The sequence below is a fragment of the Daphnia carinata genome, chromosome 6, assembly GCF_022539665.2.
Source record: "Daphnia carinata strain CSIRO-1 chromosome 6, CSIRO_AGI_Dcar_HiC_V3, whole genome shotgun sequence".
NCBI classification, from domain to species: domain Eukaryota; kingdom Metazoa; phylum Arthropoda; class Branchiopoda; order Diplostraca; family Daphniidae; genus Daphnia; species Daphnia carinata.
The window spans coordinates 2,063,611-2,091,408 of NC_081336.1; the positions used below are offsets into that span (position 1 = coordinate 2,063,611).

The window sequence follows — 27,798 nt, forward strand, 5'->3', positions numbered from 1 at the left end:
TCCATGTAACAATCATGTAATTAATTGTAAAAGAATACCATTCGAAAGAAAATGAGAGGGAAAAAGAATTTTCGAGCAGCAGAAATAAAGAAAAATACTTTCAATGACATTTTTTACTATGTAGATTTTTAAAAAGATTTAAAGAAAAAAAAAGATTATAGGCTTTTAATGCGATTAATACGAGTGATGCATCATTACACGGTCAAAATGTTTCTCTTCCCCATGTGACACAAATGTCGGAACTGTTATGATGGCCGTAACGGGTGAGTGTGTTTGTGTTGTGTACAATGGTCTCCACCATCCAAGGCACTCTCTAACGTTGGCATTTTTCTAACTATTTGAAGTTTTTCTTTTTCGAACACATTAACAAGGAGACTGATGATTAATGAAGAACCGCGACATTTGTCTGGTCAATACTCACAAGTTTGCATTCATTTGTTTGCTGTCAAATCGTTCGGTGGCAAAAACTCTTCTTCCAGATGACTCATTTTGTAAAAAAAAAAAATGTTCACGATAAGAAAGCTTCACGTAGGAAGACGATGGACAGGTTAAAATATTTGAGACAACAAAAAAAACAGATGATGGCATAGAATGATCGAATAAAAGCTCATGAATATTATAGCAGAAACAAATACGATCAACTGAAAGTGTAGCGATCCACGTTTTGATGCAAATGAGAGATTCTTTGGCGCTGTTGCTGTATCAAATTGTAAATGAGATAAAGAATAAGAATATATAGGTGATGAAACAACAGTATAACCGTAACAATGTTTTTCGAGACTCGAAATGTGTTGTAGATAGGTGGGTGGGTGTCTTGTCGTATCTTTTAAATTACGCAATCGATTCATTCAAATATGTCGTGCGTCGTGTTTGAATCCGTCTCAAACGCGTTCGACATAGTTGCCCGGGAAGGTACCGAAGAGGCCGGTTCGTTGGCTGGTGCCGACGTACCAACCGTCATCGCACTTTTCCAGCACGCAGATCATGTCGCCCTCTTGCAGTTCAAGCTCGTCATCATTCTGCGGTGCGTACGTGTAAAGTGCTCGGTATCTAATTTAAAAGCCCGTCTTCGTCAATAACAATTAAAGATATTTAAATCTAAAATTTGTAGTTTACAGGACGGGATCGGAGCGTGTGTCAACCATCAAACTACTGGGTTTATTATACTGTGCTGGAGCTGCTCGGTATTGATGCTGAGACGTTGCATTCGCCGGACTCATCTTCGGTTGCTTTAAATTGAAAAACGCAATCTTTAAAAGTGGCATTTCATGTTAAACAAAAGAAAGTCGTGTTACGATCGAAAAGTGTTGCGGTTGCTGGTTACGGTACTGTTGAGTGGAACGGAGAGATCCGTTGGTAATAAGAGCATTGCCACCTGTGGTTGGTGTCTTGACGCCTATAGTTCAAAGTAAATGAGGAAACAATTAAAAACCGCATAGAATAATTGAAGCAAAGTATTTTTTTTTTTTTACTAGGAGTTGATGTGGATGTTGAACACGACTGGATAATATCGACATAGCTGATGGGAAATATACCACGACGTTGACCGATGCGGCCTTCCATCCAGTGTTCGTCCACCTGTCTGGTGATGATGACCAGTTCTCCCTTGACGAGCGACAATTCAATCGGTGTTTGAGCCACAAAGTTGAACTTGACTCGGCCTTTGCCTTCGCTGGGTTTGCGGTTCGTCAATCGCACTCCGTCGTAAGGTATAATCTAATTTTAAGAAAACGATGAATAATCACATTGTAAGCTCCTAAATAATAAGGTAAATTCTATACTTCGACGTAATTAACGGGGAAAATTCCGACCATTGCGTTGTGTTCGCCCTCGTACCAATTCTTGTCAATCTGTCGCCGAATGAAGATGATGTCGCCCTTTTGAAACGATAATTCCCTGTAATACAAAGAGAGAGAGAGAAAATGAATTGAAACGATTTAAATTGAAATAACAATTCGCTGATTGAAATGCGATACCTGGCGTTTTGGGCCACGAAATTGTAGAGACCGCGAGCAACTATTTTAGGTTCAGGAGTCCTGTCACGCTGCTGATGGTTCTGGCTGCCGGGGCGTCCAAGCGGCACCGGTTGATCATCCATAAAATCATCGTAACGGTTCAATGGGATAGGAGATTTCATCAGTGGCCTGCAAAATGCGATAACGTTGCATTATATCCGTTTCGTTCACTATTAGAAATAATTAAATTGACGTACGTAAAATTATCCATATGTCTCCGAGATTCGATATCTTCTAATTCCTGAATGTATTTACGACGACGCTCTTGTTCGTAAACACGCCTCATGTGTTCAGCTTGCATTTGCCTCAATTCTTCCTCGTCAATGTCCGTCTGCAATGCAGCCAAATAAAAAACCAAATCAATGTTACAAATTAAATGAGTGCGTAGAAACAATGAATGAACATCAAACCTGTTGTTGACCGCTATGCTGCAGATTGCGGATGGGACTGCGGTAATGGATGGTCACTTCCGATTCGGCAAACCTGTGCGCTGCGCCTGCAAGTAAGAGGGTATGTTTCAGTAAAGTTGTGCACATGACACACTCGTTCGAATAGAATCAAACCTTCCAGGTAACTACTCTTTGAAACGTAACAAAGTACTAGAAATAGATTGAATATAAAAATGAAGGAATTTTGCTACCTGGTGCATGCTGAGCATCGAATACACCGCCACCATCTTGCCCCACTAATTCCGTCAACATCACATCGACGACGATTTAAGAAACAAAAAAATTTCAAATAACAAAACGAAATAATGCGTAAAGAAGCGACAACGCTTTTTGAAATAAACTAATGAAATAATAATCATTTAAAAGCAACAAGAAAAGCCAGAAAGTCAAGCAAAACTGCTATCAAACACGAAAGGCATTGAGGGTGCGCTTAGCAAAAACAACAGTTTCTTGTTACGGTTAGTGCGGGATATTCTAATCGTTCATCATGCATATTTCCTAGTGTTTCTATCATGCATTGTTTTCTATTCCATTGTGAGAAATGTACACGGAAATCGGAAATAGAGAGAGACAAACAGCATCCGCTGGATCCAAATGTGCTACCATTAACGATTTTCCGCCACGATTTGTAATGTGATTGTGCTTCCAGTGCTTCCACCTATCGGGTGATTGAAACATTTTTTTTTTTTTTTTTTTTCCTTTTAAGCTTGCGATTTTTTTTTGTGCAGTTTCAACCTGCTGGATTTGAAGATCTGGCTGGCTTACGGGGGCTGGTTAAGTGGGCCCATTGGGCTGGAAGCGGAGGGCGAGTTGGCGACTGCATACCGGCTCGTTGGCGGGGATAAGTCGCGTATAAATCGTAGACGGAATGGATCTTGTTGGGCCGGCCTCCGGTCCGCGGAGGCGGCGGAGTGTAGCGATAGACGGGCTGATGCATCGACGGATCAAAAGTAGTGCCAGCGTGCGAGGAGGAAGAACCCAATGCTTGGTAATCGCCCTCCGGCGTTTGTGCGGATGGTGATTGGGCCGTCACCGCTTTGCCGGATGTCGGCGGTTTGGCACTGTTGCATTCTTTTTGAGTAGCACTTGATTCCGCATTCGGTTTAACGACGTTTACGCCGGACGCACTTGCAGCCGCATTAGCCGGTGCGGATGCAGCGCTTACCGGAATAGCCGGAAGCGGACTGGACATGGAACGGCGGCTGCGGATTGATCCTTGATCCGAAGTCGATTTCAAGCTCATATCAGGACTGGCCACAGTCATTTTGCTTGTGGTGTTTCCCGCCGTGGTGGTCGTGTGATTGTTGCTGGGCAAAATGAAGGAAGACACGGTGGACGGAATGTCGGAATAAGATCCACCGCCAGCCGATGAGCTGCGCGTGACCGGTCGGCTTGTTCTCCCGCCGATGATGTGCTGATGAGCCGTCGGATCGGCGGCCGTTTGCGCTTGACGTAAAGCCAAACGTGCGGAAGAGAGCAACGTCGGTTTGACCCGAGTGAAATCCAATTTCTTGCCACCGGATCGGCTTCCCGTGTCGCTTCCGGCTCGACTTCCAGCCCGACTCGGAGAAGAGAAATTAGGGAACGAGACCCGCTTGTTAGCGGCAGCCGCCAAGCGACGGCTCCAGCTGAAACTTCCGCTCGTTCCGCCGTCCTGCAGCGACGGAGTCGAAGTCGAGCCGAATTGGCTCCGGAATCGATTCCGCGGCGGCTCCTGCTCGTAACGGCGCTTCATAAAACTCACGTCGCCCATCTCTTGACCTTTGATCACCGTCTTGTTCCGGTTAAATTTTTCCGCGGCGCTCCAAAGCGGAAGCGAATCCGGAACTGAACGGCTGGATAATTGCGGCGTGACGGGTCGCGATTGTTTCTGCCCGGTTTTCGGCTGTTGGGCTGGCGGATGATTCTGTTGGTCCACCCGCGGCGAACTGAAGTACTGGCACTTCTTGACAACATCGCCTTTCTTCACCAAATTCAAATAATGCGATCCGCCTCCCGAAACGCTTCCGGGCGATGACCTGCGGCCGCACGGACTCGGCGATGACCTGCGGCCGCACGGACTCGGCGATGACCTGCGGCCGCACGGACTCGGCGATGACCTACGGCCGCACGGGCTGGGCGATAAACACTTGACCCTGTCCATCAACTGGCCGAGACGAACGTCGGTCATCGATCCGTAAGTAGAAGCCGCCGATGCCGGCCGATGGAGCGATAAACTCTGCGACCTCTGCGGAACGATAACGGAGCGCGTCCGGCGACGGCCGACGAGCGTCGAAGCGGATCGGCGGAGATCGTTGACGCTCTGAGTCGTCCGGAATGGAACGATGGCCAAATCGGAAGGATCTCCAGCTGAATCGGCGATGACTTTCTCGAAGAAATCGACTTTCTTCTGGACGTCGCGATGGATCACCGTCTGGACGGACGAGTTGGAACTGTGCGAATCTTCTTCCAAACCGGCGGCCCGGATGTTGAGGCTACTCGAGCGCTGCGGAACGACGGGCGTCGGCGAAGGAGTTTTGCCCACCATGGTCGAGTCGGCCCATTCCTGCACGGCCGATTCCACGTCGGCTTTATTCCGTCCGCGAGGTGTCAGCACCAGCAAGTAATCTTGCTGGCTGCTGGCCGAGCTTTCGCGAGACGAACTGCGGGATTGGTGCGTGCGGTAAGGTCCCGGGGAACTAGGGGACAGCATCCTGGGCGATCCGGCCAATTTCCTCGACATGTGCTGGCTGAGTTGCTGGACGTACTGGATGGCCGCTCTGGTAGAACGCGGTTGTTGCTGGTGCTGGACGGCCGGTTTGGACGTCATGTAGCGCTCCTTCACTTCGGCACCGAGACGCATCGACAAAGAGCGACGCTCCGCTTCGCTAATGTTGGGCGGCTTGGGGGACGATGCGGATTGAGAACGGGCGACGGACCGTCCGCCTCCGGCGATCGACAGCGCCTTTTGCGATTCCATCAGTCGATTGCGGCGCTGTTCCAGCCGGGCAAGAGTATAGTCACGGCTGGACTCTGAGACGCTCCTGACGTACAACTTAGGATTAAGCAAAGCTTCCGGAAGCTTCCTGGGCTGCCGTTGCGGAGAAACGACGGTTTCATAGCGACTGGGCGGCGAGTAGACGCGCGAGAGTTGCGATTTCAAAATGGCCATTTGCTGGCCAGTTAAGCTACTGCGTCTCTGGCTGGATCGGCTAACACGTCCGGCCGAAACAGGTGATTCCGCACGGCTTCCGTCAGGACACTGGGCGAAATTCCTCGGAAGCGATTGTGTGGCGTAGCGTTTCGCTTCCGCCAGCGTCTTGTATTTATCCGCTAAAATGCGGACAGATTGCTCTTTGATGCGGAGCCCCGGATCGGCCCCGCGTTGCCATTTTGGCGGAGGCGAAGTGCCGAAATAGCATTCGCCCTCCCTTTGAGCCGCCTGGATCCAAGTGGCCAAATGGCGCATCTCTTCCTGGGCTTTTTCGCGCTGTCTCAATCGGCGCCACAAATCGAAATCGATGATGCCGTCGCTGCTGGCCAACTGATTCAGCTCGTCCGTCGGCACTAATTTTTCAAGCTCGTTGAGCCGCTCCAGACTGCGGTACAACGAGCGAAGCTGACTGAAACGCTGAGTCTTGATGTATTCCGGGCTTCCGGCGGATGAGCGGCAATCTCCGTCATCCATCCGAGTTTCGAGCGGAACGACGTAATGATAATGTTCCCCAACGTCATCTTGTTCTTTGGGCTTCTGCTGTTGCTTCTCTTGTTCTTTGTCTTGATGCTCCGGCTGATGAGGCGGATGAGCCGCAGGTTCCGCTTGGCTTCCGCTTTCGGCTTTCTGTGGCTCCGATTGCGACTTGCCTTCCAACTCGGCCAGCAAAATGGCGGCCGTCTGTTCGTCACAAATAAATTCCGGATCGGTGACGTCTACATCTGAGTGCGTCTTGCCGTTGGAGCCGTTTCCATTGGTCGTCCCACCGGCCGGAAGTTTAAGAGCTTGGCGGATTTTCTCCGTGCTGGGAATTTCTCCGGAGATTCTAGCGACGAGATTTTTGGTGTCGCGGGCCAGTTTTTGGTAGCGCGACATTTTCGGCGTTTCTTCCTGGGCCGGTTGTTGTTCCTCCTGCATCCGCCGAAATTTCGATTGCGACACCATCTGCCGGTGGTTCAGGTAAACATTCAGAGCCGGTTCCGATTTACTTCCGGCAGACGCCGATTTCTTCTTGGCCGGCCGCGATTGAAGAGGAGACAAGGTCGGAAAGGCCGGAAAAGCCGGAAGCGTTGGACGGGACGGAACGCGTTGCTGCATCATCCGCTGCGCGACGTCCGGCGCTTCCGTCGCTACCTTCGGTGGCGGAGGTGGTAGCGGCGGATTATCAACCAGCATATCTTCTATCGGAGGCGGAGGCAACGGCTCCATTTGCTTGCAATCCTGTTCCGTCGCTGGATAGACAACAACCTGCGGGAGGGCGGAAATGTCTTCCGGTAAAGGCGTGGCACTTTCTTCACGCTGGGCGAAACCTCCGTCGATCGGGCTGGACGCCGAGAGCTTGGATATTTTTTTGCTGGCACCGCTTGCACTTGATCCGCTTCCGGATTTAATGCGTCGCCAAGTTTTGCCCTTGGACGACGTCGAAGTGCCGACCGATGCCGTCGTTTTCACGGTGGACGTTCCGGCGTTCTTCTGTTTCCGCTCCTCGGACGCGCTCGGACTGCCAGTGGCGTTAGTCTGTCTCTTGCTGCTTCCGCTGCGGAACATGTTGCAGCTCTGCAAGCGGTTCAAAACAGCCGGAACGGACAGGAATCTGTGTTTGCGTCGCTGATGCGTCGATGGCGGCGTCGGGGATTTCGATTTGAAACGGATGTAGCGCCAAGGATCACTTTTGCGCTTCTTTTCGCTGTTGCTTATCCGACGATCAGCAAGAAATAATTCACCTGGATCGTCTGAGGATGCGATTCCGGGTGGTCACGGATTTGTTTTTTTCCGATTAGAGACAAAAATTCACGGTAGATGGCGTTGCAAAACGAGGCCAATTATCGGTAATGTTAAACGCCAACGATTTTCAACAAAAACGGAATCAAAACAAAGGAAGCCAATAGCGATATGAAACAGCAACGAAAAAAACATAAAATATTCGATTATTTTTAAGTAACACGACACCTACCGGTCGAACACAATCATTCATTAATGACGGGTTAGCTGGATGCGATTTTTAAATTTGTTTGATTTTGATATCCCCCATGGATTTTCTTTTTTTTTTTTTTTTTAAAGATCTACAATCATTCCAGATGCGATGACTACGTTTTGATATCAAGCGGATGCGGTTTTCTCAAATGGGATGGTGCAATTTTCTTACCTTGTGGTCGATCGGGCTGCTGTTTGCGGAGTCCGTGCAATGGCACCTCGCCTCCACGCTGGATGTCCCTGTACCAGAGTCGCTGCTCGTTCGGGTCGGCCGCCGGCGTCGCCTGCCCACCACCGGCTTCGGCTGAGTCGTTGGGATGGCGCCGCCGGAAGACTAGCTGAGAGTCACTTTCGTAGCCGGATTCTTTTAAAGCGCTGTCGGTGATGGAATCGAAAAATCAAAATCTCTCCAATTCAAATTTAAACCCTTCCCCCAAAAAATAGTTGAACGGATGACACTTACAAATTCGTAAACGATTTGCTAGGGATGCTGATCTTAGGCGACTGCAATAAGAAACATAAAAACGTGAGTAGATGCAAATTTATGCAAATGAGGCGGTTGTCTTAAAGCAAAAACTGGACCTGTTTGGTTGGCTGCTGCTGTTGGGTGATTGAGGATCGGATTCCCGGTTCGTAATCTTCAATGCGGCCGGGTTGATAACGATAGGATTCCGATTCGTGATTCCTGCCGTCAAGATACATATTTTTTTAAATTTCTAGATCGCAAAATTTTTTTTTTTATTGGATTACGTTATTCGTGAAGGTGATCCGCCGTTAGATTCGGAGTCGTTGTGGATGCGTTGACGTCTTCGATCTAACGTAGCGTAACGCCCGGCATCTGAATCGTAATCGTAGCGATTGTTCTGGTCCGGCTCCGACTGATATCCTCCACCTCGACCACGACCAGTTTTATAGCGCACAGTGACGTAATCTCCTGGAATATACATTCATTTTATTTTTAAATGCCACTATTATTGAATTTTTAATTTAATAAAAAAATTAAATTTACCTGGGCCTCCTGTCCTGTGCAAGGACTCGTACATACGCCGGTACCAGTGATGATGATCTTCTTCTCTGATACCCTAAACACAAATTACACGAATTCAGGATGAAACGTAAACAAATTTCACGAACCACGTCATACCCTAAACAATTGATTTTCTAGCTCAACTATTTTTAAACATCGCACTTCAAAAAACCACTCGACATAATTATTTTTATATTTTTTTTTTTTTTACCTTTGATTTCATTTTTTTAGCCGACATTCTACACGTCACACTTAACAAACTCTCGACTGTAACATTTGAATATCACGCAATCAAAGTAGATAAACACGAGCCAAACCGATAGAATGCTAACCCAAGTTCAACCAGTACAATCTCCATTTTTAGATAACATTTTTCAAGTGGTTTGCGTAACGTAATGTCAACTCTCTAAAGACTAAAGAAAACTACACTATGAAACGCGTCTGTTTCCGAAACACACACCGGCGAGAGTAATGAACGGCTATAATTAGTGGGAGCTGGTAAGAACAAATGTCTTACAACTGCACGCATTTTGCAAAAGGAAAAACAAAAAAAAAAGGGCAGGTCATCAATCGATTTACCGAGCGCAAAGCGATAGGAACGCCCTCCTGAGAGACTGGGCCGACGCCGCTGAATTTGTTAGCCGTCAGATCGACAAACTTGCGCGTCTCTTGCTGCGATGCCGACGGCGGCTGTTGGCTATTTTCGTCGCCGCTGGACGGTGCAACAGCGCCGCCAGATGAAGTGGCGGTAGCCGCTGAAGACGGCACGCTATACTCTCGCTGGATGCTGTACACTGATCGACCCCATACAAATAAATAAATAAATAAATAAATAAAATTTCTTTTCTGAACTTATAATCATAACAAAAACGTCTTTCTTCTCTATGTTTTTACGTAAGAAATAAAAAACGTAAACAACCCAGACGGGTACCTGGCTCGTAAGGGCTACGGTACAGTTGCTGGGGCGGAGGTGGTTGACCTAAACGATTTCCGTAACGTTCGCCTAGTTTGGGTGTTTCTAGATAAGCTGCGCCTTTCGGTAACTGTCCTTCTATTCATTTTTGATTTCAAAGACATAATTTATGGAATTTAATTCGATGGAAATAATGCGTTTCATTCAGATTAACCTCTGGCTTTCTGTAGGAGGGTCACAGTAGGGTTGGGCACCTTGGGCAGGTGACTCGTTGGCGTCGAAGATGTCGCAGGCAGCTGCAAAGGCTGCAACGAAGGTGTAGGTGTGGTAGAACCCGAACCGCCGCTGTAGGTGGAGCCACCGTTCGTTCTCCGATCCCACGACAAAGCTAGATTATTATTATTATTTTTTAAATCATACACGTATAATATTCATATACAAAATTTTTATTTAAAAAATGATGTGTTAGAACGGACCGGAATAGTTGGTCGAAGTGCTGGTCAAAGCCGAGTGCTCGCTGGCCGGCGTGTTTATGGGCGTGCTGTTGGCGCTGTTGTTGCCGAACGGTGTGGCATTTTGCTGGCGCTGGCTGTCCCAGCTGGACGGGTACAAGTAAGAGGAGTAGGTGGTTGTGGAAGTGGAAGGCTGAGATGCTGGCGTGGATGTGCTGGTGGTGGCAAAAGGTGGCAAACTCGTCGGCGCTGCCGGTTTCTGCACCGCCTCTCGCTAACCCCCGTCCCAAATTGACATTCATTTGGATTCGATCCATTTGTAACACGTTCCAAAGTGTCAGGGCAATATTCAGAAAACAAACAAATCAACATTTTTTTTTTTTTCAACAGGCCAAAAGTCAAAAATAAAATTTAAAAAAAAAAAAGGAAGGGGAGATTCATCATCTGTTCGAGTTCCATTCATCTTTCGTGTTGTAAATGTAACATGTCTTTTTTTTTTGTGTGTGTGTGTGTGTGCGCTTGTAGCGTGCATGTGTGTGTGTGTGTGTGTATTGCAGAGTGCGGCTATTTTTAAATACCTGCTGAGGCTGCTGTTGGGCAGCAGCAGCAGCAGAAGCAGACGGCTGTTTCTTCAGAGCTTCAAGACGGACTGGCCGGAACTCTTTGCGTTCTGATTTGGGGCTGGGCTGTTGGCTGGACGGGATCCAAATCGGCGGTGGCGGTTGTATGCCGGAAGAAATCGATGATGGTGGCTGTTGTTGTTGTTGCTGTTGTTGTTGTCTCTGCTGGTGGTTGTTGTCCCGTTCCGGTGGGCTTTGCTGCTGGCCCGGTGACCAAACACCTGATTTTGCAGAGAGAGAGAGAGAGAGAGAAAAACAAGAGCAATACCGATCATTCTTTGATTTGCTAATGATGCAATCTTCATCTGACGTAATTAGTGGGACTACCATATAGCAAAATATGATTAGGGAAAATTTTAGAAGTGAAAAATAAAAAAATGAGATGGTAAAAATAGGACGAGCAAAACGTAAAGCTGCTCGTCCGTCTTTACATAATCTAAGCGGGTGAAAGGTAGGGATTAAGCGTGATGAACGGCTACGTAAACAACATCCCTATAATTCCCCACAGATATTCGAAAATAGCTGAAGGAACATCTAAATCATTCCAGACCTGAGCAAAACACACACAAAAATGTATACCTGGTTTCGGACTGCTGGCTTGATAGGGCGTCGACAGAAGTGATGACGAAGATCCTGACCGGTAGACCATTTCGCAAAATTTTAGCAGGAAAAACAAAAACAAAAATCAATTCACGTTGAGAAAAAAAAAGAGTACACGTAAGCACAGCCGAAGAAAACAAAACAAAAAAAGGCCCGGCAAATTCAAAAACAAAACAGGGAGGATTTCTTAATCGACAAGAAGCCACAATGAACACATGGCTACTACTGTTACGACTCGATCCTTTACGTGTGTTACAAACACTTTGAACGGGCAAACGAAAAACAATAAAAAAAAAAAAATAGGGGGAAAAAGCGTGTGTAGGGGGAGGGAGAACAAGAGCGGCCGGAAAGCGGCACGAGACTGACACGGTAGCGCGTCGCCCGCATCGGTTTGTTGTAAGAAGAAAACAGACGACGACGACGCCTCCCTGCCAATAAAAGCAAATCCCCTTTCCCCTTGCACACACGCCCCAGAGAGAAAGCTTCATCTTGTTCCATCTTTCCCAGCAAAGCACAAAAACATTTTTGAATATCTCTTTTCTGCTCCCTATAGCGAAAAAAAAAAAAAAAAAATAAAAAATGCGCGCCTATGTTTTCAAACTCTTTTTTAACGACGATCCGCACAAACATCTTCGTTTCCCCCTAGGGCGGAAGTTGCAGCGCTAAATTTGAACCTTTTAACTATCTTTCTTTCTTTTTTTCAAAGTCGGCTCGTGGCCGCCTACACCTCTTCCGTTCTGACTCGGGCAATCGTGTTCGCACTTCTTATAAGGACTGAACGGACGAGCCAACATGCCCACAGATTGGCGACGACAGATACACGACTTTGTTCTCAGCTCTAAAAAAAAAAAAAAAAAAAAAAAAAGCAAAATAAAAAAAAACCATAATAGACGTTTGAGCTTTGGGGACAGACATGTCGTTAGTAAATTGAACATGCAAAGGCGGATCAGTTGGCCTGCATATTTAAAAAAAGGAAAAGAAAATGAGTGCATGATGGTACCCAATGTGCCAAAGCCCATGCCCAATGCATTTTCGATCTCGCTCAGCAGGCCAGCAGCACCGATGTCATCCATGTCTTGCTCGTCGGCACAAAAGGACGTCATTGCCTCTTCTTCATCCATACCTTCTTTTTCCCCCAACCCCCCCAAATAAGGCGATGGACAACACACACGCACACACAATAAAAGGCCAAAAAAAAAAAAACGATATTGATGTTGATTAACATTTAGATTGGATTTTTGGGTGGGTCCAGCGTCCCCAATAACTGGTTGATTCTCTTTTCTTTAATAGTTTCATTCATGCAAGCGAGGCGCCAACCATATCGTTAATGAATTTTCTTCTGCTTTTACTCCCCCTCTCTATTTTCCCGATAGATTCCGCGTCGATGAATCGTCCTCCTGTTCCGTGTTCTCGAAACCCCTTCAAATCCTATCCCCCCTCACTCTCTTAGAAAAGGGAAAGCCCCCCCCCCCCTCTCGATGTTGTTTGATTCTCTGGCGTTCTGAAAATAGAACTACTCGACTCGTTGTGGTTAGATGTGGTGCCATCCTCCAGCTATTGCTACAGCTATTGCTGACGCAATATTTATAGCCATATCTCGAGACGCAGGGCGGACAGCCAATGGCCACATTTTGTTTTTGTTTTTAAGATCAACGGAAATTGGCAAAAACAAAAAAAACGGCGAAAGATGATCAACTTCTAATTTCATTATTTGGCGCTGTCATATGGAATCCGGCAAAGGAATGCGACGATGAATCAACTCATTTTAATAAATATTTGCCTTATCTTTTCCCTGTGGCTCGACACGTAAGATGGACATGTCCCTATTTTGAAATTTTGATTGGAAAAAAGAAAAAAAAATGTGATTAGACGTCTACGACCTCGGCGCGACGACGTCATAAAAAAATCAGGCGGGGGAGATATAAAAGTTCCAAAATAAATACAACATAGAAAAATTCAAAATAAAATAAATACGTAGTAGTAGTAGTGGAAGCGACAAGTCATGGTAGTGGTAGTAGTAGTTGAAGGTAGCAGAATTCATTTGTTTTTTAAAACTCGACATCTTCCTGGAATTTTGTCCACAACTTCTCGATCATGCGGCAAGCAGGGGTCAAAATCATTCCATCGGTAGTAGTAGTAGTAGTAGATGCGTGCGTGTTTTTTTTATTTAAATACTTCCGCACTGTGGCCGGATATCCGGAAGACCCTGCTGGAACTCACCATGGGATTCGTCATCTCTGTGGAGTCTGCTACGGTAGCGACGCACCGTGGCGCAATCGTGCCGGTCATTGTAGTCCGAAGCTTCCGATTCAGACTCGCGGGCGGATGTTTCACGGGTCGTCGTCGTCGTCGACGTCAGCGTGCTGTAATTGGAACGCTGGATCGATCGATAGGTGCCGCTACAAGGCGACTGGCTCCGCTTCCTATTGGCTAAAACAAGCCAGTCGGCCAGCAGACGAGCTTTGACTCGCTCATCGTCGTCGTCGTCTTCCGCTTCCGGTGCGGAGTAGTAGCACAAAGGCTGGAAGCGCTGAGGATAAGGCTGGTACCTCAGCGGAGGTTCGGGACGGCGGTCGTGACAAACGGAAGGCTCGGTCCGTGAGCGGTACAAGCTTTCGTCCCTAGGTGGCGTTGGCCTCGGCGGTGGGGTCGGAACGGCATTGGCTGCAAGAGCTGCCCGCCTGCGCCGTTGGCGGAAGGGCTCCGATCCGTCAGTCGAATAGCCCGTTTCCGTTTCGGATGCGCCGTAATGTTCGGGCGGAGGAGGAAGGGGAGGAGGCGGAGGCCATCCAGACCAAAGCATCCGAAATTCTTGAATGGATTTCATGCGAACCGAATCCATCGCCACGGCCGAACATTCCGGCGCGGCTAAACGTCCATCTTCTTCCTCTTCTTCTTCCGGAACGGGCGTCGAATGATCAGATCCATCATCGGCCGACGCCACATCTTGCTCCGCATCATGATGGGCAGGGAGACACTGGCCGGCCGATGCATCCGCATTGCAGCGCATCTCCCACAACTTGCGCATTTCATCGACAACGTGTCCGTGTTTCTCCGCAGTCGAACTGCAAACGCCATGCGGATTCGCTTCCGGATCCTCACTACCAGCTAACGACGTCATTTGGCGTTCCAGCAGCTCAACATCGCCCGTCACTTGAAAATGGATCGGGTCAGTTGGCTCAACCGACACTTGCCCCATCGTCTTATCGGCCTCGAGTTCCGCTGGATTATCGCCCGCTAATTGTCTATTTTCAGCGCGCGAGGCCACCGTGTCGTGCTGGAACGCTTCCAGGGTGTCGGTCGGTGCGGGAACGTGACAAAGTCGAGCGCCGGAACAAATCAACTGCACCGGTTCGTAATCAACGCTGACGATTTTAGCGTCAATCAACGTCACGACCGATGTTCCACCCAGCACCGTCGTTTCTCCATCCGCATCGCTAATCGATTCCTTCAAAACGGGCACCCCGCAACAATCAACTTCATCGGCTCGTTCGACACCGCCGTCCGTCTTTTGCCCATCTCCTTCCACATCATGCAACGTTGCCACGTCGTCCAGCTGTTGATGATCGCTTACGACTGTCACGTTGTTGACGTCGTCATCGTCGCTGAAGCCGAGCGAACACGAACATCCATATCCGTCCGTCGACTCGTTGCGCTCTGAATCCGCCCGCTGGCCCGTTTCATCATCGTCGCGGCAACAGCCGGACGTCTGCATCATTAAGACGCTGAGTGGCAACGCCGATTCGTCAAGCAGCTCGCAATAATCGGCCAACGAAGTCACTTCGCTTTGATTCTCTTTCGCATCCATTTCAACCGATCCTTCCGTCGGCTTTTCTTCCGCTTCGTTCAGCTCTTCCAGCACTTGCGGGAAACGTGTGGCACGATCCGCGTCCTCTTCCGCCGGGCTGGGAGCCGCTGCCGAAGTTAAAGAGTCGCGATCCTCGGCGGCCGAATCCGCCGGCTCATCGTAATCGCTGGAATCGACGATCATGACGGGCACGGCAAGCACGATCGAAAATTCGTCTTCAGACGGATGTCGGGTAACTGTCGCTTCAATCGGCGATTCCGGCGGGGAATTTTCATCCGGCGGGTTCGCGCGGCTCGGCTCGCCTTCCGCGGCGGACGCTGTTCGTTTCGATTCCGGTTCTAAAGCAACTAGAAGTGGATCGATTTCGTCGTCGTTCGTGATCGGCGGAAGCGCTACGGGCGTTAAGGATCCGCCGGAAGCGAAATCTCGATACTCATCTCCGATGGATTCGTGAGAAAATCGATCGTCGTCGACGTCTTCTAAATAACTCAGAGCGGATGAGAGTCCGCTGAGGGCCCGACTCAGCCGGGCGCTGTGGCTGCCGCAATCGCTGGCCGCCTCTTCCGGAATGACGTGGAGATATCGGCGGAGGAAAAGCCGCTCGAGGAACGAGAATCCGGGAATGCCGGGCTTGTCCGGCAGCTGAAATTGCCCAGCGTCTTCATCCGACGAGCACGGAGACGAAGATGCGGACGATCTGGCCTCGTCGGAAGGCGGACTCGTCCTTGGCGACGTTGCCACATTGCAGTAAAGAGGATGATCGGGCCCCAGCGATCGGATTATATTGTCGTACGGGCTCGTTCGTTCCGCCGGAAGAGCGTTGGGGCTGGATCGAGCTGGATCTTCATCCGATTCTTTCGCGTCCAGATGTTGTTCTTTGACGCGTTCCAGCAGCGCCAGAAAGTGAATGAATTCTTCGATCGTCAATCCGCCGATGCGCGGCTCGACCGACGCTCCGTCCGGAAGACGGGCCACCATGGCCTCTTGCTGCGGATCGATGGCCCCCGTGTGTCGGATTTCTCTTTCCATTTCAGACAAAATGGAATGAATGCCTTCGAGCGGATCGTCCGTCGGCGCTGAAGTCGGTGATTTGATTGCGGCCGGAATGCGGACAGACGAACATTCGACGTTATCCTCTTCACTTTCTTCAACTCCACTGTTGTTGTTGTTGTTGCTGTTGATGATGGCCGTAGCTCTACTACTACTACCACTACTACATTTACCACCGGGCCGCTTGTTCTTCGGACTTCGCGCTGGCCGTTCCGGAGCAATATCTTCCGGCTGTTGCAGCCGATCTTCGTCTGAAGCCCGCCCCACAACCCCACCCAAAAAAAAAGAAGATCCATCGCGTATTGTTTTGAAGAAAAAAAAAAAAAAAAGGGAAGAGAGACAATGATAAAACAAAAGAGAGATGAAGGACGGCATTCAAATTGTCGCATACGCCATTTCCAAAATCTACGCGTAAATCAATCGATTAGAGAAGAAGATGAACACGAAAATAGAGGAGCCTGATTGAAGATTAATTGGGATGTATCTGTCTCGTCATGATTGTTTGTTTTTTTTGCAAATCAATCCCCGAATTAATTTTTGTTTTGTTTGTGATCTACGACGACGGTTTTAAAAGGACGGACGACGACGACGCGGAATCTGAACACGGGCACCGATTTCAAAAATGCCGCCAAAATAAAAAAAACATTGGGAATAGGCGACACTCGAACCAACTACCAAGGACTATTTGATTGGAGGCAGCTTTAAATACGTGAAACTCAATCGCTCAATCAAGTACACACGCAAATAGAGCTTTACTCACAACTATGTTAAATAAATAAATAAAATCATGCGACCGCTATGATGTTTTTGTCCTAATCGATTTCAAAATCAAAATATAACAAAAGGGACCCAACTGACCTGATTTGGTTAGCGACGTTGGCTTGTGAGTTGCGCTGGTGGATGCCGAAGACGACGATGGGACTGCGCCGTTGTTGCTACTGTTGTGACTGGCAGACGTCGACTGAGCGGCTACGCCGCCGTTACCTGTTCAATAAAAGCGACATTCAACACTCAGGTGACACGGCATGTGAGTTGCTTTTTTTTTTTTTTTTTTTTAGCACTGGGGTCCTCCCTTTTTTTTTTTCAGGTCAATTGCTATACACACTAGCTACGCTATTGGCTATTGGCTCCATCATCAGATCAGAGGATGATGGGCCCTTGACGTTTACCGATCACGCTATACGGAATAATTGGGGATACGAGCGGAAGTCAACTGATATATGTAGGGAGAACGGGAGTCCCGTACAGCTCATGTGTGTGCGTTCCTCTTCTTCTTTTTATTGTTATGTTGTTCATTTAAAAAAGAAAAAAAAAAAGAAGGGGGCGCGGTTGTGCGCTTACAAAAGCGGGACCGGATGTGCTGCATCTGTGGATGCGCGCTCTTTCGGCGCGAGTTTGAAACAATGAGCTTCATCCGCTATGCGTCAAACAAAAGAAATAGCGAAGCACACAGAGAAATAAAAAGACCATCATCATCATCAATCCCTCATTGGCCCATCCACATACTCTCATTAGATCAATCATCGATCCAGCCCCAAAAGTCAAGAGAAAGTGCAAAACTTTCCTGACGGATGAAAACTTCGTCGAGGATAAGCTCCTCCGCCCCAGACAAAAATGATTTGAATAAAGTCCTTGGACTTTAGTGACGACGTCTTGCTGTATTTAATTATTTGAGGGCGGTACGCCTACATCCGCTGTTATATCCAGCGAAACTTCTTTCTCTTTTTTTCCCCGTAAATGTTTTAATCCAAAAACCTTGAAAAAGCTACGAACCGCAACCGTCCATCATCTTTTTTGATAGCGGTGCTGAACATGTTAGGGCAATTTTTTTTTTCGGCCGACATAATACGACAACACCCGACGGGATGACGTCCAATATAAAACAAAACAAGCGACACACGTAACACACGATTTCGCAGGTCCAAACACACACACACACACACGCGGTAGATTATCACCTGTTCTAACTAGCGAATGATGATGATCGTGATTAGGGAGAAGAGAACTCGGATGATGAGTTTGACTTTTGCTGCGTTTCAAGCGCAACTTGTTCTGAACAGCGCGCAGCATTTCACTTCCATCGACGCCGCACTTTAATTCAAACTCTTTTCGTTGCAAAACAGAATTGAAATTAAAATTGGAAGAAACGAAACTGAAAACTACTACACTCGCCGTATTAAGGTACGTCACTGACTAACACGACTAGCCACTACAACAGGTGGATTTATTTTACTCATTTTTTTTCTTTCTTTTTTTTTTTTTTTGTTATCCCCCTTCTTTTTTTTTTTTTTTTTGTCGTGTTGCCGCCTCCGCCCGGCAGTGTCTCTGCTTACGCCCCCTCACGGAGTCATCCCTTACATAATAGGGGGATAGATCCGTGTCCATATTGCAACGAGCTAAAATGGAAGGGGGAGATAGAATGTTAAAAGAGAAACCCAATTTATTTCTATGACATGGTGGGACGCAGTGATTGTTAAGGGGGTTATTATTCCAGGGGATGCCAATGTAAAAATGTTGAGCTGGGCGTCATCCAGTAAACGTCAAGTCCCCGACGCTATACATATATAAAAAAAAGTACGCATCCATCCCCTCCACCATCAATGACAGCAGGGGTACGAATGTACGACTACACTCACTTTTAAAAAAAACTACACTCTTGCTGGCGATGCGCTCGGATGCCCTCGAGTGGGCCAGTTGCTGATACACCTTGTCGGCCAGCCATTTTGCGTGCAGGGTATTTTGTTCCCAGACCCGGGGAAACCATCAACTAACTACGGACTTTGATGGCAGAATAATGTGCAATTCTTAAAAAAAAAAAAAAAAAAAAAAAAAAAACTATTTATTTTAATTTTTTTGTGTGTGAAGGGGATGGATATCAAGACACTAGACTTGGCAACGCCTCCCAGCGCCAAAGAGAATAATGATTATGTCTTTCTTTTTGATGGTCGGGGGGGTGGGCGTTATTTGTTGTAAAGTTTTCTTCAATTTCACCAAACAGACGAATAGATTGATGAAGTCAAAGAAAAAAAAAAGGGGACCGGATATGTGCGGAAATGAGCGTCGCGACGCGCCCTAAAAACATCTCTTTTTTTTTACGTGGCAGACGCAAGCTCGCAAACGATTGTCGTTCAACCGAGCGTGCAGATGTATCAGCGCAACTACTACAACGGCTCATTGCTGATGTTGGGCGCCCCCATTTCCCCTTCCCTTCTTCTCCATTTTTTTTTTATTTGCGTCTGCAAACGAGCGACACATTGCAGCAGCTTTAATTCGTTCATCATCCGTGCAAAAATGACGCCATATCGTGCCGATCCCGAAATAGACGAGACACACGCATTTGACAATGTCATCCGGTCGTACGCTATCGCAACAGACGACGTAGATCCCCCCCCCCTCTTTCTACAAAAATAAAGAATTCAAATAGTTTTTAAAGACTTACCTGCAATTGTTTGTTGATCCTTGGGTGGGGCGTTGTCAGAGCTGACGTCTCCGGCCGATGAAACCGAAGCTCCACTCGATGATTTGAAGAGCCTCTTCGTTAAAGTGGACCCCCTTTATTTTTTGCACAAATCATAAAACGAAAGTAAAAAAAAAATATTAGACGTCGAAAATTGTTGAACTGGTGAACGACAACAACGAAGAGCGTCTGACTTGAAACATAGGGAACGCCCAGGACAGTGGGCCGCTATAATCAACTGACTCTCTGAAAAACTGTTATGTCGTAGATGGAAGGCGGGGTGAGGTTCTGTGTAAAGTGGAAGAAGCTGATGATGAAGACGAAATAAAAACAAAAACACACACACATCCCTCCCTGTTGGGCGCACTGGAACTCGCTCATTGTGCCTACACACAGCTGGGGGTGGGCCTATTTGGAAGCCGGGATTCATCAGTTGAAAAAAAAAAAAAAAAAAAAAGACAATAACAACGGGACGGCTACGAGGGGTGAACGTATTAAGAGTTAAAAAACATCCCCCCTCTCTTATTCTATTTTCGTTATTCACTTCTTGTTTCTGTTTTGTTCTTCTTCTTCTTCTTCGCCGACTATGTAAATGTGAAGAGCGGGCAAGGGCAAATGGTTAGTCCACCAACGTTAAGAGGCTGTCTATCAAAGAGATAAAAACTCCCGAATAGACGAGGATAGACAAGTAAAACATGGTGAGGGAGCAACAACAACAAAAATTCCACTTTTGGAACACTTTTAAAAAAGAATTTCTTAAAAAAAAAAAAAAAAAAAAAAAAAAAAAAAAAGGGCAGCAATCCATCATAGAGCTATATATAGGGGAGGTTAGAGGGAAGGCATGATGAGAACAAGAGCACAAAAAAAAAGTGAGCAAGGGGTGCGATGTCCCGCCGTCTGTCGGCAGTTTGACTCGCGGCCGTCAGTTTCCACCCCGGGATCTTCACTACGTTTATTACTTGGCACTGAAGATTCTTTTTTTTTTTTTTTAGAGAAAAGCTGCAATGACTTACGCACGTCACCAGCAAAAAAAAAAAATGAACGCACACGCGACACGTTAAAACGTGTGACTTATCCGCACCTCGGGGCTAACTGCGTTCAAATTCTTTGGGCGGGAAACATGAAATCTTTTAAAAAATCCACAAGAATTTCGCATTTACCTCGGCATCGTGACAAATAAACGTTCCCAAATTCAATTCAAATGAGCTGATTTAACCCCGTAACACAACCGAAACGGACGCGAAAACGAACATGAAGTGTGTCGACCGGATCGAACTGGTGCGAGTAACGATCTGAAAACTAGTGCGACTCTCTGCAGACGTCGGGGAGAGTTTGTGTCGTGGCGGAGTTGCTCGTTATTCCTGGCACTGCCTCAACAATGTTTTGTTTTCGTCTCAAAAAGAATTTTGTTTTTCCTGTTTGTCTTTTGCCTGCATGTAAGAACTATTCAATTTAGCGCGTTATCTTTGAAATCTTACAAAAAAAAAAAAAAAAAAAGTCCCGAACGCCGCGACACATTCTTTTGTTTTTCTCCCGCACAGCTGTTTCTGACGGATCGATCTCCCTGCCCATCCCATTTTGGTATTTCTTAGTTTTCAATTGAAAAATTAAAACATTTTTCTTTTTTTTTTTTTTTTTTTTTTTTGGACCTTTGGCGTTAATTATAGGGAGGCAAACGAGTAACTGATTTCGAAGAAATGCACGCAATCCTTTCGGGACGGATGTCTATTGACGGGAATTGGAATGATTCGGGCCGGGCAAAACCAGGGGTGGATAAGGTAAGCAAGTGGGAGGAGCAGCTGGAATTACAGCGGGCGTCAATTCGTGAGGATTTCAATATCAAATGAGAAAAAAAAATACGCCCACGAACTCAACTCGTTTTCATCGCATTCTTTTCAATCAAAATTCGAAATGACTTCATTGATTCATCAAGTAAAATGGCGGCTTTATCATCATCCCATCATCTACAAAAATTATAGCCGACATTGAATCCCAAATTTAAAGGACAACGTCAACGCATTTGTTGTTTGTTTTCGATTTTGAAGCCTCCCCACGTCCCCCAAGATCCAATTATAGAAAAATCGAACGTTCTCGCAGTCACGCAGCGTGAAAAAAAAAAGCGTAAGAAACCCGGTGACATGTTACTAAGTTGTTGCGTATATACTTAACTGTTTCAAACCGAGACGGAGTGTCGGTCCGGCTTCTTTGAGCAGTGCGTGAGCTTGACTGTTGGTGACTTGTTCCGTCGGTTGGCCGTTCATCGACGTAATCACGTCGCCTTCCCGGATGCCTTGCAGCGCCGCTTTACTCCCAGGATTCACCTGAAACCAAAACGAAATTGTTTCAATAAAAATAAAAAATGCAAATGTTTCAACAGGAACCGAGAAAACAAACGTTCACGTGACACAACAAAATAAATTGTTTGTGCGTGTGTGTCGTGAATAAATAATCGACGTCGAATTATTAGTAAAGGCGAGACCCGGCAAAAAAAAAAAAACAAGTGATGTATCCGCTTTTGCTTCTAGACGCCGGAAGTGACTCGTGACATTTGCGTTCGTTCGTCTAACCACTTCAGCTGTTCCGTGTGCTTAACTCTTTTTCTCAGCGTAACGGTTATACTTGGTTTGTTTAACAAGTAAATCCACAATTTCGTGGGTGAATATCAACGAAAATTAAACCGGATTATTCAATTAGAAAGTGCCGGTGATGTATGGTTCGCGGTCTTTTTTGAATTCTTCTGAGAATTTTTAGAATGTAAAAAATACCTATGTCTAAAAAAAAATGGGGAAAAAAAATAAAACAAAAGAATAGACGGGCCTAGTGAATCTCAGGTTAGCTATCGTAGTTCGGATGGTTCGAACCGTTGGATTGCAGTTACGTGTCCTCCTCCCTTCCGGTCGGCTGCGGTCGGCCGCGGAACTGAACATCCGCCCTTGCTATGTACCACCATTCTTTTGTTTTATTTTGTTTTTTCTACTTTTTTTTTTTTTTGGAAATGATTCAAATTGCCTTTCGCTTATTCACATGATTCGTACTTTTTTTCTGATTTACTACATGTACCCGCAGGGAAACGACATTCTCAGTCGATGACCAGGAACAAGTTTTTAGGCCACGAAACACATGAAATCAGGGCCAATTGACAATAGGGGTACATTGTTAATGCAATTACTAAGCAAGGAAGACATAATTGATGGAATAGAATGTTTGTTTTCCATGAAATGTCGAAATGAAAGCAAAAAAACTTACGTCGTATTTCTTTCGCCGACCAGCACTGAAAAATGATGTTGCAGACGACGCCATTACTCAACATGAGGTGAGAAACTAACCGCCAAACCACAAATTCACAGAGACACGTGCAAGTCAATCTAATTGACGTTGAAGCACAACATGTAGGTCTCAAATCGAGAGTTCGTTGACAACTGCGGCCGTTTGTTGACCATTTCGGGATTTCAATGATTTCCATTTGGGAAATTGAAAACCATACCGAACAACGATTGCTCTCCGCAAAGTTTGGCATGTTCAAGTGTGTGGCCTACGTAGCAGACGCAATCATTCCTCTCCCTGCCCTCTATTTTTTGTTTCTTTTTGCTTTGCTTTTAAAGTTTTGTTTCACTTTTTTCTCGTACGAGTGTAGGGAGAGAAATGAAAAAAGAAACAGAAAGTAAGAGGGCGTTGTCCCATTCTTCTGGTCGTTCTATATCGAGTTTCAGTTCTTTAATGTTTTTACAAATGGAGGAAGGGGGAGATTTTGAAAACAACGAAAAATGTTGCCGGTTGTTGTGTATATATGTATATATTTATACACACAGACACTCAGGTTGGAATGTTAAGATTTTTGTTTATTATTTTATTTTTCTAAACATAAGTGTGTGTGTTTTTCTTTCAACAATGTTTTATTTTGTTTGTAAATTTCGGCGCTGTAAAATCAGAGACATCTAGCGTACTGAAATTAAAAATCTGTGACCGATAGATGTCACGCCAATTTTTTGGAATAAAAATAAACTTTGACAATCATAATCAAAGAATTTCGCCATGAAAACGAGCCAATTAAATTAACCAAACCAATTAACAGAGCTCTAACTCTGCGGAAAAGGTTTGAAAATTTTTTCTTTCTTAGTTTACGATTTATAGTTTTCAATTATATGAATTGGCTGTCACTTGCCACCCGGAAAAGTGATGACGTTCGGGTCATTGTCCCATACTTTGTCATCCTTGTGTTCTCTTCTAAGAAAAATTTGACAGAGTGGGAAATTTAAAACGCAAAAAAAGTGAAAACGTATAACGAGGACAACTAATTGAGTAAAAAAAAAACTAACTGCAAGGGGGAGAAGCAATTGAGGGGGGGGGGGCTCGTTTCTAATGTGTTGTTGGATGGCGACGTCGTGAGTCGTCGGCGAACGCCTTACAGCGTGACGGATCGGGAATTCCGAAAATACACACGCACGCAAACATCGTCCATATCAAGAGGAGGAGATTCTGGAAGTCCTTTCGATCTTTTTTTTTTCTTTTTTACCCAAGGCCAGAGTCACGTGATTTTTGCCTCGTTGTCGGCCAAGAGTATACACACAACTATTCCTTCCGAGTTCTTATACACACACACACTCGTACAGAGGGGAGAGAAAGCAAAGTCTGTAAAAGAAAAGGAAAAAAACGGAGCCGACCAGTGTCTAAATTTGGCATCAAGCTGGAACCGATCCGGCCTTCGTAAGCACTCTCTAATTTGCATCACATCGCAAGCCTCTTTGCGTCTCATCCTATCCGAAATGTACGAGAAGACAAACACCCGAAAACAAAAAAATTCCAAGATAATATCAGCATGAAGTTTTGAATAATTAAATTCCAATTTCCTACGCTGCGATCCCGTCCCGAAAATCAATTTTGCATTAACCAAAGCTGCGCACCCGATCGAACTTGTGAATCCGCATGGAGGCAATGTAAACCAGTTGTAAGCTTCCACTCTATATTATTCAACGGAGTGATGGCCGTGCTATTACACGCTGTCGCACGTGATTGTTTTATAAAGAAACGGCTCATCCGTAAAGAAAACAACCAGAAAATAAGAAAGCTTTTGTTCTTGTTTTGATAATACGAGGCTTACGGCGCTGTCTGGGATAGCAAAAACCTACTGAACGTAGACGTTCGGCGAAGTGTTATAAAAAAATCAGAAATAGACACAAAGGGAATCGTTAAGGGAGACGGCGTGAGAATTTATGTCAAATCTTCCAGGACTAACAAAAAAAAAAAAATACGTCATCTACCTTTGTGGAATGAAGGTCTTGGGTGGCAGAGTTTTGCCTCATTAAACGGATCGTTAATCTTGTCATGTCGCCGTGTCGTCGGATATTATTATTGGCCCGCCGCCGGCACAAATCACAGACGGGATGTCTTGCCCACCCAATGAATCCATCCTCATCTTATTTCTCAACAATTTTTTTTTCTTAATAAAAAGAAATTGCCAGACAGTAAATGATTCTAGTGATTTTTATCCATATTTCTTCTTTTCACGCTTTTGCCCTTATTGAATGACGAATCGACGCTGAAGGGCACAACTTCTTCACTTGAAATCTCAAGAAAAAATCTTTCGAGGCCTTCCAAAAATCCCATAAATCAGCCACATCATTAAAACGGACTAAAACCTAGACCCATTTTTCCTTAAAAACATTCGTAGAATATCCAGGACACTTGATCCTCTTTTTTGATTAACATTACAGACTTCCCAACAGCAAAAAGAAAACTCTCGTCTTTCAGTCAAAACAAATAAATAAAAAAAACACACACTCAATAGATCAAAGGAAGAACACAAAAGAATGATGCATTGTCCAGTGTTTGGAATACTCACGCGAGCGATGCGTAGCTGGACGCCCGTGTCGGACCCGCCCTGAATCCGGAAGCCCCACGGTAGTCCGCCTTCGAGAATCACTTGACGGCTGTTATTGTTGTTACTGCTAGCCATGTTGGTATCCATCATCGTACGTTTCTTCTTCTGATTGGCTCTCTGGGCAAGTGCTGCGGATCGACCGGATGAAGAAAAACAAAAGATGAGAAAACGAATAAAAAGGAACAGTGCTTCAAAATATGAACGATTCTTTCGTCGGGGGAGTATAGAGAGAGAGGCTTTTAAAATAACGTATCATCCATCACCATCTCGACGGCTGATAAGCTCATCATCTACTATGCCCGATCAGCACCACAAGAAAGTATAACCAACTGGGAATGCCTTGGCTTTTTGTTGTTGGTTTTTCTGAGAGTGAGAAACGTTGGGGAGTTATGGCTGCGAAGATTCATTTCTTATCGGGCGACAAATTTCGAATGCTATAGGTCACGCTGTTCTCCGTCGATAACCAGTTCCCTCATTCCAAATTGTTGGCTTTTAATCTAGACTTGGTCAGAACGATATTTTTCAGGATCATTAATGAAAATATTCACAAAATTCCATTCCCCATTTTTCTTCTTTTCAAACAAACTGCGACCCATATTTATGCGTCGTATAGATTTCACGTGTAAGACGATCCCAGTAAACGGATCAAAAATCCTATGATCCATGCCTAACTAAAAGCGCATTTTCTCCTATTAAAACACACCGTTGTATACAAAATCCATGGATGCACTCTCGTTTATCCCTCACTCAAATCCTTACACACAATATCGCATGCAGTCGTCTCTCCTTTTTACAATATTCTCTGTTACGTTCTTAAGACAGTTATCCACTCGCGGCCATAAATCCCCTTTCATGCCAACGTACTATTTGCTCTTGTGCAGCTTCGCATTGTTGGCCGTCATCTAGCTCTTGCAGAGACGTACCAGCTAAAAAGATTTGCTGGACTATGTAGATATAGAAAAAGGCACTTGGGCAGCTCTTTTGATGGATCGCTAGTGGGGAAAAGAAAAAAAAAGCCATTTGGGCTACGCAGTTTCTTGTTTGACCTTTGGGTCCTGCACAGCCCAACGACGAACATAACGTGATTAACCCACATGTGCACTAACTAATATTTATAATTCTTTTTTTTTTTCTTTTGTTGCCCAGCTCCGCTTCCGGGTGACGTCGCGTGCCCATTCATCCGTTCATAAAATACGTAGGCTAAAAAAAAAAGAATACCCGGTCAACAGGAGGGGGCACAACCATCGATCTTTTGCGTTGGGTCCCATTAAGTCGTATCGGGAACAGACGACATGGGACTCGAGTACAAAAAAAAAAACAATAAAAGGGACCATGGAAATGTCAAGGGTACAATCATAGTCCAATTGAAAGACTAATTTTTCTTACCTGATTGATTTATATATTTTTTTGGTCGATTTAAAGATGAAACTTGCGCGGCCAGACGCTAGAGCACGTTCCTATCGCTTGCGATTCCAAACCAAAACAATGAAAAAGTCTAGTTGGAAAACTCCTGCCAAATTCCAATTGACTTACGTTTTCCACACACACACACACACAAAACAAGATCCAGTTCGACCGGCATCCAGGCAATGAATTTACATTAAAACAAACACCACACGAGGAGACACATTCCATAAGACACAAACTAACACGACACGTTAGGAAAACAATAAAATAAAAAATACCATCGGCCACAGTGCGCACTTTTTGTTTCACACGGGGACAGAAAAAAACGGCCGGACTGCGGCTGTACACGAACGCAAAGAAGTTTTGGACACTGTGCCAAACAGACAACTCTACCGGCCGCCACGCTAGTTTATACACACACTGCTGCCGCCGCAGTCCCGACGACGTCTTCAACACACCCCCTCTTCTTCTCACTTTTCCCTTTTTCTCGTCTTTCTCCACCCCACAGCCCCGAAACCCAGCGACGGCAAGGATCGAAGTTCTGGGGGTCTTGCCTGCGTGTTGCGCAGATGTTGTTTGTTGCTGGACGCTAAAAAAGAAGGGAAGAGTCGATCGCGGCCTCCTCCCTCCCACGCGCCCGCGCACAAGCCACCAAACGAAGAAAAATAGAGGAAGCCAAGAGAAATCCCGCACGGCGGGAGAAGAAAAAAAAAATTTATGCCTGTACAGAATAGTCGGAGAAAAAAAAAAAGGTTACCAAGATACTAGGCGTCAATCGTAAAACCGGATCAAGATTTTTCACCGCTGGACAACGTAAGAGAATTTCAAACTACAGTGTTACAAGAAAAAAATGGCGGCTGTTCGTATTAAATAGCCTAAAAAAATATATAAGCTTTCGAAAGAAAATAATACATACTTTTGTACGAGCCCTGAGTCAGTGCCAATGACTATAAAG

The 27,798-nt window shown here is 45.8% G+C and overlaps 1 protein-coding gene across 1 annotated transcript; it reads right to left on the bottom strand.

Moving 5' to 3' along the window:
• On the bottom strand, window positions 1-27,198 carry LOC130690233 (uncharacterized). Its single transcript, XM_057513232.2, has 27 exons — window positions 26,823-27,198; window positions 25,398-25,564; window positions 21,728-21,879; window positions 19,541-19,653; window positions 16,960-17,085; window positions 13,464-16,352; window positions 11,223-11,276; window positions 10,602-10,864; window positions 10,048-10,297; window positions 9,786-9,959; window positions 9,590-9,709; window positions 9,238-9,452; window positions 8,641-8,713; window positions 8,382-8,565; window positions 8,214-8,316; window positions 8,095-8,135; window positions 7,804-8,006; window positions 4,564-7,390; window positions 3,200-4,482; window positions 2,426-2,511; window positions 2,213-2,346; window positions 1,977-2,144; window positions 1,782-1,896; window positions 1,473-1,716; window positions 1,296-1,396; window positions 1,117-1,229; window positions 1-1,050 (listed from the first exon to the last, which is right to left on the bottom strand). Exons 2-27 carry the CDS (start codon window positions 25,524-25,526, stop codon window positions 882-884), a joined length of 10,329 nt encoding a protein of 3,442 aa, XP_057369215.1. The 5' UTR covers window positions 25,527-25,564; window positions 26,823-27,198; the 3' UTR covers window positions 1-881.
• Between the last annotated feature and the right edge of the window lie 600 nt (window positions 27,199-27,798).